This window comes from Mangifera indica, chromosome 9 (assembly GCF_011075055.1).
Source record: "Mangifera indica cultivar Alphonso chromosome 9, CATAS_Mindica_2.1, whole genome shotgun sequence".
Classification (NCBI taxonomy): Eukaryota; Viridiplantae; Streptophyta; class Magnoliopsida; order Sapindales; family Anacardiaceae; genus Mangifera; species Mangifera indica.
This window is the reverse complement of record NC_058145.1, coordinates 1,516,406-1,525,352: the sequence shown is the minus strand read 5'-3', so window position 1 is coordinate 1,525,352 and position 8,947 is coordinate 1,516,406. Positions and strand designations below refer to the sequence as shown.

Below are 8,947 nucleotides of genomic sequence, written 5' to 3'. Positions count from 1 at the left end.
TTGGATATTTAATATATAATTACATATTATTTATTTTTTATTGCATTATTTATTTTATATAATAAAGTTTAATTATAATTCTTAATTTATATTATTTCTTAATTAAATTAGTAACAATTTAATAAGATGATTTTAATCTTCTACTTATATTTTAAAAACTTTGAGGACATTAAATTGAAGTAGGATATAAAAAATTAAATTTTTAATATGTGATATAATACATGATTTAACTATAATGACATTAATATTATTAGTTTCATTCTTTATAACTTCAATTCACAAGTGAACAAATTCTGATATGAATTAAAAAAAAAAGAGATAGGATTTACCCTATTAAGGGTTTAATGAACAATCACTAATATAATTTCAAATCGTTTTAAATAATCAAGCAGCTGATGCTAATTGATAGAAGTTTCATTATAATATATATTAAATTATACTCAACCTTAGTGTTATAGAATTCATTTTAGTCTTCCAATTAGATTGACTTGAGTCTATTATATCAAATTACGGTTCAATTATCATCTGTAATAGTTATAACATCTATCGAGGATAAAACGATTTGAACCAATTAGACATATCGTGTATAATTAGCGATTGTTGTGTACAAGCTATAAGAGTGACAAAAATTGAACCTAGGTTTCATGATTATGGCTAGGCACATACACCATTGTTTAATGTTGTCCGATAAATATATTATACTCGATAATACATATTAAAATTTTAATTATAGTATACAAATGTTAATATATAATAAAATTTTAATTATACCATATTAATATCATTGGTCATCTTGATTGGTTGGATCAAACAACCCGAAAATGAGCTCTTTAACTAAACTAAAAATATTGTTCGACGTAACTGAATTAATCAATTTGTTTGATTAAATGGTTTAACTATAATGATATATTGCTGTTTAAAAATATTTGAGATGGACTTAGATATTTAATTAAAGCAATATTGCGAACATCTAATTTTAATATATGAGATAATACATGATTCGGCTATAAAAATCTATGAAATTGTTGATGACTAGTCTTTTGGCTTAGCTTTTAAGGGATATTTGATTTGAATAATATTTTATTATTAAAATTTAAAAAATATTTTGAAGATAAATTATTTGAAAGATTACTGGACATAAATAATTACTATATTTAATAAAATTTTATAAATATAAATAACTATTATGTTTAGTTAAAAGTAATAAAATAATAATAAAATAAAATTTTATTTATATATTTTTAGTTATAATTATTTTAAAATATATTCATATTACATATTATATTGATTAAAAGTGAAGATACTTTAATGTAAAAAATTAATAAGTAAGAATAAAATTATAATAAAATAAAGATTACTATGGTAATTTTTTATTAAAGTAAAAAGAGTAACTAAATTTTTATTTATATTATTTATCATATCACTATTAATAATAAAAAATTATTATAATATATTATTAATAAAATAAATAAGATAATATAAATAATAAAAATTAAATTGCTATGTAGTCTTCCTTTTGTCACAGTCCAAACCGCCCTTATAACCATAAAAATAGAACACAAGTACATTATGGATGACTAAGCATATTTAATTTATTTTATTTAGTTTTGCAAGGCAGTAACATGAACAAAACAGACAAGACAACTAAGCAACCTTGTTAAAACACATGAAAATCGGAGCTTGCCGGTGACGCCCGTACCAGATAGCCAGCTCGATCATGACTCACATGCACAACACGGACAAAATCTTAAACCTAAACACAGGGTGCAGCTGCCGGAGCCAGAACTGGGTCAGCCAAGAACTTCACAGCTTGGGCAGGTCCTGCTGCAACGAAACCGGAGCTTCGAATCTCAGACATTTCCCTTCTTGCATTTTTTCCTCTTGCTTCACACAGCTTGGGAAGAAACACACCTGACATTTAACAAGTTCATCCTTGCGTTAGAACATAATGATAACACTTTATTTTGATAGAGTGTTGAATGAATATGAATATGTACCTTCACCGGCAGCTAGGTTGAAATAAAGATCGACGACATTGGGGCAGTTATCGTAGCACTGGGCGGAGCAGAGGTTTTGTGTGAACTTGGCTTCGAGGAGGGAGTCAGAGGAGATGCCGAGAACTTTTCTGTCAAGCCCACAGTCGGAGATGCACTGGTCAGTTTCCACATGGTTCTTTGATTTATCGGCCTTTATTTCAGATGCGGCGCATGTGTATGCTTCTTTTCCGCTCCTTTTCACACGCTTCTCCAGCACACAGCGGTTGCCCGACGATGACACTGCGTACGCACATGTGTCTTGGTCCAGGCTCTCACATATTATCTCCCCTGCAAAATTACCGTCAACACTTATTTATTATAAATTTAAAGTAATTAATTCATGCACTTCCACATGAATGACTAAGAGTTGAACCCAGATGGACTTGTTTTGGTCTTCAAAGCTGACCCGATTTGAATTTGTTTAGATCGAATTTGAGCTAAACTCCAATCGGTGAGGTTGATTGTTTTTGAAATCTAGCCAAATTATGAGTTAAAGTGGTATTGCTCGATTGGTTCAAGTTTGGTTCGTTGCTCGATTTAAGTAATGTTAAACAATTATCAAAATAACATCATTTTACTAATTATTGAGTAAAATGACATTATTTTGCAAACTCTAACCACAAGTCTAAGCCACAAATTTGAGTTATGAACTTTAATCAAGTTTTAAACTTCAAACTCAAGAATTAAACCAAACAAAAACTAACCTTAACTTTGGCTAAATAGACTCAAGTTGAACTTGAGTCACGAGATGTTTAATATGGTTCAAGCTTAATTTGTGACTCGATTCAAATCATATTAAACAATTATCAAAACAATATTGTTTTTCTCATTATTGGATAAAACAATATTATTTCATCAATGATTCATGAATTTGAGCCGAGTTTCAAACTTTGAACTTAGGGATTGAATTAAAATCAAACTACCCTTTATTTAGGCTCAACGAACTCAAACCGGATTTGAACAAACCAATTTTTCATTCAAGCCAAATTCTAGTTAGAGGGAATTCAGATTTGATTTTGTCCAAATGCACCTCTATTCAGACAACCAAATTGCTAAAAAAGGCTTACCGAGAGTTCCTTGCACAAAGAAGGTAACTGCAAGGACGACTACGAAGGTCTTAAGGCCCAAATCAGAAGCCATGAGAGGAGTTGTAATGTAGATTAAAGGACAGAGGCAAAGTTGGGAGCAGAAACTGTGGGCTTGGAATGTGAAGAATGGAGATTCCTGGTGTGGGTGAGAAGGGCAAGGGTATTTATAATATTTCAGTGGAGACTGTAGCATAGAAAAATCAAAGGAGAACGATGGAGGACTTGGAGACAACGTGTCAACATACATAGCCCAAGATGGCAAAATTAGGGCTCAGGCAAGTAGTTGGTAGGTTTGAATTCGATTTCACTTCAAAATAAGCCATGATTTGGGCGGTCAGTCAATATGTCTAGCGCCATCAATGCCGATTGCCTGGTTTTTTTGTGTTCCTCGTGTTTGAAAAAATGCACATGAATTTTCACTTATCCAGTTCGATCATCCTGAAAACAACGTACGGGGTTATAGAATTATCATCTGTTTAAGTGTGGATAAAAATCAAGATGAGTTCAAAAGCCCTCAAATTTAATTTTAATTTAAATAAAAATTAATTTAATTTCAATTTGTAAAACCAAAATCAAGTGGGACTCAAATTTAACTAAAATTTATTTGGCTCGATTCAATTAAAGTTTAACTCAAATTCGTGACTTGAATTTATAATTTAAATTTATAATTCATTGATAAAACGATATTATTTTATTTAATAATAAATAAAACGATGTCATTTCATTAATAAATCATAAATTCAAACTGATTTCTCTTTCACTTAAATTTAATTTACTTTAAATAACAAATTGCCATTACATTACTGATATTATTTTACGTAATAATTTTTAAGATAAATAATAAAATGATGAATTATTTAAATAATATTTTTATATCTCCAATTCATCCTTCGGATTCTATTCATTACTGTTGGAGCAACGAAAATTGAACTTCGTTGAATTACAAAATTATGAATTAATAATTCATTGCTACTGCACCATTAAAGTAGTCAAATTCAGTGATAAAAATCAAAAATTTTGGACAGATGGTGAAAAAATGGTTGTTTTTGAAGTTTGAAAGTGGAAAAAATTATTTAATAAAATTGTGTATATAAATTTTTTTTATGTAATTTAGATAGGCAAATATTATGTGATTATATAATTAGATGATTTTGATTTAAATATAAAATAACCTTTAGTCACATGATGATATGTCGTTTATGTATATAAATTATCTATTAAAACTGTGTACATAAAGTCTTTTTCAATATATACAATACTGTGTGTAACTATTTTAAATATGTAATTATATACACATTTATATGTGTTATTATATGATTGATTGATTTTGAATTAATGATAAAATAACTTTTAATCATAAAATAACACATATAAAAATGTATATATTTATGTACCTAAAATAAATACACATAAGATTGCTCTTATTAAAATAAATGTTTTGTCTTTTTATTAAAATTACAAAAAATGTCATTAACATTGACCAAAAATATCAAATATATCCTTACCACAAAAATTTATTATATAGACTTCTAAAAAAAAATCTAAACTCAAAATTAATTTTAAAATATTGTGTTTTAATCAATTTTTTTAGGGCGGTAATTTTATTTTTGAAACTATCAAATTGCAGATGATTAGTCTTTTGGGTTAAGAGGGGTTTATTTTAGATAATGTTTTATAAATAAAATTAAAAAATTACTTTAAAATAGATTATTTGGAAGTATAAATAATTACTATGTTTTATAAACTTTAATATATATGAATAATTATTGTATTTGATTAAAAGTAATAAAACAATATTAAAATATAATTTTATTTAAATATCCTTAAAAATAACTATTTAAATATATTTCATATTATTTATTATATTAATTAAAAGTGAAGATATTTTAGTCATTAAAAAATTAATAAATAAAAATAAAATTATAATAAAATCAAGATTTGTTTATAACCTTTTAATACCGATAATAAAAGTGATAATTAATATATAACTTATATTATTTGTCACATTATTATTGAAAATAAAATATTTTATTATAAATAAATTAAACAAAATAATATAAATAATAAAAAATAAATTATCAAAATAATTATTTTACACCGCAAACCAAACACCCATTATAACCAAAAAAAATAGAACACGTGTACATTAAGTATAACTAAGCATATTTAATTTTTATTGAGATAGTTTTGCGAGGTAATTACATGAACAAACCAAACAAAATAACTACGGCACCCTAAGCAACCTTGTTAAAACACATGAAAATAGGAGCTTGCCGGTGACTCCGGTACCAGATAGCCAGCTCGATCATGACTCACATGCACAACACTGACAAAATCTTAAACCTAAACACAGGGTACAGCTGCCGGAGCCAGAACTGGGTCAGCCAAGAACTTCACAGCTTGGGCAGGTCCCGCTGCAACGAAACCAGAGCTTCGAATCTCAGACATTTCTCTTCTTGCATTTTTTCCTCTTGCTTCACACAGCTTGGGAAGAAACACACCTGACATTTAACAAGTTCATCCTTGCGTTAGAACATAATGATAATACTTAATTTTGATAGAGTGTTGAAAGAATATGAACATAAATACATACATACATGCATACATACATACATATATGTATGTATATATATATATATATATATATATATATATATATATATATATATATATATATATATATATATATATATATACATACATATATATATATACATACATATATATATATACATACATACATACATACATACATACATATATATATATATATATATATATATATATATATATATATATTATGTACCTTCGCCGGCAGCTAGGTTGAAATAAAGATCGACGATATTGGGGCAGTTATCGTAGCACTGGGCGGAGCAGAGTTTTTGTGTGAACTTAGCTTCGAGGAGGGAGTCAGAGGAGATGCCGAGACCTTTTCTGTCGAGCCCACAGTCGGAGATGCACTGGTCAGTTTCCACATGGTTCTTTGATTTATCGGCCTTTATTTCAGATGCGGCGCATGTGTAAGCTTCTTCTCCGCTCCTTTTCACACGCTTCTCCAGCACACAGCGGTTGCCCAACGACGACACTGCGTACGCACATGTGTCTTGGTCCAGGTTCTCACATATTATCTCTCCTGCAAAATTATGATCAACACTTACTCATTACATGGGGCGTTTAGTTAGGGGATTTTAAGATTACCTTAATAATCTATCTTTTATTACTTTGTTTGGTTTGTTAATAATAAAATATTACAGTAATCTTCATTTATCAATGCTGACGTGATAGGTACTATGAGTGGTAATCTGATTATCACCTTCATCTTAGGTATTTAAAGATTACTGAGTTAATATTGACTTTATTATAATTATATTATTTTTTTTAGATAAAAATAAACTTATTTTTAATTAATATAACAAATAATATAAAAATATTTAAAAATAATTATATTCAAGGGCATTTAAGTAAAATAATTTACTAATAATCTTTTATTACCTTTAACCAAACACAATAATTATTTATATCTATCAAATTTTATCAAACATAGTAATTATTTATACCCAGTAATCTTTTAAGTAATCTATCTTTAAGATAATCTTTCTATTTTGGTAATAAAACATTACTCAAATCAAACGTCCCCTAAAGTTTTTAAGTAATTAATTCATGCACTTCCACATGAATGACTAAGAGTTAAACCCGGATGGAGATGGTTTGGTCTTCAAAGCTGGCGATTTGAATTTGTTTAGATAGAATTTGAGCTAAACTTCAATCGGTAAGGTTGATTGTTTTTGACATCTATCCAAATTCTAAGTTAGAGTGATATTGCTCGATTAGTTCAAGTTTGGTTTGTTGTTCGATTTAAGTAATGTTAAACGATTATCAAAATGACATCATTTTACTTGTTATTGAGTAAAATGATATTATTTTGCAGACTCTAACCACAAGTCTAAGCCACAAATTTAAGTTATGAACTTTAATCAAGTTTTAAACTTCAAACTCAGGAATTAAGTCAAACTTAAACTAACCTTAACTTTGGCTAGACGGGCTCAAGTTCAACTTGAGCCACAAGATATTCAATTTGGTTTGAGCTTAATTTGTGACTCGATTCAAATCATGTTAAATAATTATCAAAACAACGTTGTTTTCCTCATTATTAGGTAAAACAATATTATTTTGTCAATGACACATAAATTTGAGCCGAGTTTCAAACTTTGAACTTAGGGACTGAACTGAAATCAAACTACCCTTTATTTAGGCTCAACGAATTCAAACCGAATTCGAACAAACCAATTTTTCATTCAAGCCGAATTCTAGTTAGGGGGAATTCGGGTTTGATTTCATTCGTATGCACCTCTATTCAGAACAACCCAATTGCTAAAAAAACCTTACCGAGAGTTCCCTGCAAAAAGAAGGTAACTGCAAGGACGACTACGAAGGTCTTAAGGCCCAAATCAGAAGCCATGAGAGGAGTTTTAATGTAGATTAAAGGACAGAGGCAAAGTTGGGAGCAGAAACTGTGTGCTTAGAATGTGAAGAATGGAGATTCCTGGTGTGGGTGAGAAGGGCAGGGGGATTTATATTACTTCAGTGGAGACTGTAGCATAGAAAAATCAAAGAAGAACGATGAAGGACTTGGAGACAACTTGTCGACATACAGAGCCCAAGATGGCAAAGTAGGGCTCAGGCAAGCAGTTGGTAGGTTTGAATTCGATTTCACTTCAAAATAAGCCATGATTTGTGCAGTCAGTCAATATGTCTAGCGCCATCAATGCCGCCTGGTTTTTTTGTGTTCCTCGTGTTTGAAAAAATGCACATGAATTTTCACTTTTCAGTTCGATCATCCTGAAAACAAAATACGGGGTTATAGAATTATCGTCTGTTTAAGGGTGGATAAAAATTGAGATCAGTTCAAACACCCTCAAGTTTAAGTTTAGTCTGAACAAAAAATAGTTTAATTCGAATTTGTAAAACTAAACTCAAGTGTGGCTCGAATTTAACTAAAATTGGCTTCGCTTAATTCAATCAAAGTTTAACTCAAACTTCTAACTCGGATTTGTAGTTTAAGTTTGTAACTCATTGACAAAATAATGTTATTTTACCTAATAATGAACAAAGCATCCTCGTTTTATCAATGAATAACAAATTTGAGTTAAATTCTCTTTTGTTTGTTTAACTCACTTTAAATAACAAATTGTCATTTTTATTAGATTTGGCCACGGTTCATGAACCATCGGTTCACAGTTCAAAAAAATAATAACCTTGAATTGGAACTGTTACAGGATGGTTTATAATTGGCTTAGAATCGACATTGAACCAACGGTTTTGATTCATGGCCTCAGTTCAAAATCGACACTGAACAGTCAATTCTAATATATAATCTTGATTTATTTTCCGTTAATAATTATAATAATTAAAAAATTAAAAAAAAAGTTTGGACTTAATTTTTCAATTAAGTTTCCTACGTATCCTCTTAAGGTTTAAAAGAATCAAAGTCTATATAGTTTTCTTATTTTCGCGTATCCTATAACCGACGGTACCCTCTTACCTTATCATTTACCTTCGCTATTTTAACTACTGATTCCCATCATCGAACTATTCATAGTTAAATCAATGAGTTCTTCCTTAAATTCTACTTTTATATCTTGTCAGTGTAATTCAATTTTTGTCCAATCGTCCAAGCATATTTAAGCTTCAATAGATTCGAGAGCCAAACTTGACCGTTTGTCATCCAATATATTGTCTCCTTGACGAAAAGTTTGTTCCACTGCTACAGTTGATGCTAGTACTGCTATGACTTATTTAGTAATAGCTGCTAATGTTAGAAAG

General features: G+C 29.1%; 2 protein-coding genes across 2 annotated transcripts; both read right to left on the bottom strand.

Moving 5' to 3' along the window:
• Positions 1–1,567: 1,567 nt before the first annotated feature.
• Positions 1,568–3,271, bottom strand: LOC123226095. Its single transcript, XM_044650572.1, has 3 exons — positions 3,104–3,271; positions 1,998–2,324; positions 1,568–1,911 (listed from the first exon to the last, which is right to left on the bottom strand). Exons 1-3 carry the CDS (start codon positions 3,174–3,176, stop codon positions 1,754–1,756), a joined length of 558 nt encoding a protein of 185 aa, XP_044506507.1. The 5' UTR covers positions 3,177–3,271; the 3' UTR covers positions 1,568–1,753.
• A 2,189-nt stretch (positions 3,272–5,460) lies between these two features.
• Positions 5,461–7,672, bottom strand: LOC123226096. The gene is made up of 3 exons (XM_044650573.1): positions 7,511–7,672; positions 5,931–6,257; positions 5,461–5,625 (listed from the first exon to the last, which is right to left on the bottom strand). Exons 1-3 carry the CDS (start codon positions 7,581–7,583, stop codon positions 5,468–5,470), a joined length of 558 nt encoding a protein of 185 aa, XP_044506508.1. The 5' UTR covers positions 7,584–7,672; the 3' UTR covers positions 5,461–5,467.
• Positions 7,673–8,947: the final 1,275 nt, after the last annotated feature.

Excerpts from the sequence above, each read along its gene's own strand:
- LOC123226095 (XM_044650572.1), bottom strand. The coding sequence starts at position 3,176 with ATGGCTTCTGATTTGGGCCTTAAGACCTTCGTAGTCGTCCTTGCAGTT. Across the intron at positions 2,325-3,103 it reads CTTTGTGCAAGGAACTCTCG|GGGAGATAATATGTGAGAGC; the intron begins GTAAGCCTTTTT and ends GTAATTTTGCAG. Across the intron at positions 1,912-1,997 it reads CAACCTAGCTGCCGGTGAAG|GTGTGTTTCTTCCCAAGCTG; the intron begins GTACATATTCAT and ends GTTAAATGTCAG.
- LOC123226096 (XM_044650573.1), bottom strand. The coding sequence starts at position 7,583 with ATGGCTTCTGATTTGGGCCTTAAGACCTTCGTAGTCGTCCTTGCAGTT. Across the intron at positions 6,258-7,510 it reads CTTTTTGCAGGGAACTCTCG|GAGAGATAATATGTGAGAAC; the intron begins GTAAGGTTTTTT and ends ATAATTTTGCAG. Across the intron at positions 5,626-5,930 it reads CAACCTAGCTGCCGGCGAAG|GTGTGTTTCTTCCCAAGCTG; the intron begins GTACATAATATA and ends GTTAAATGTCAG.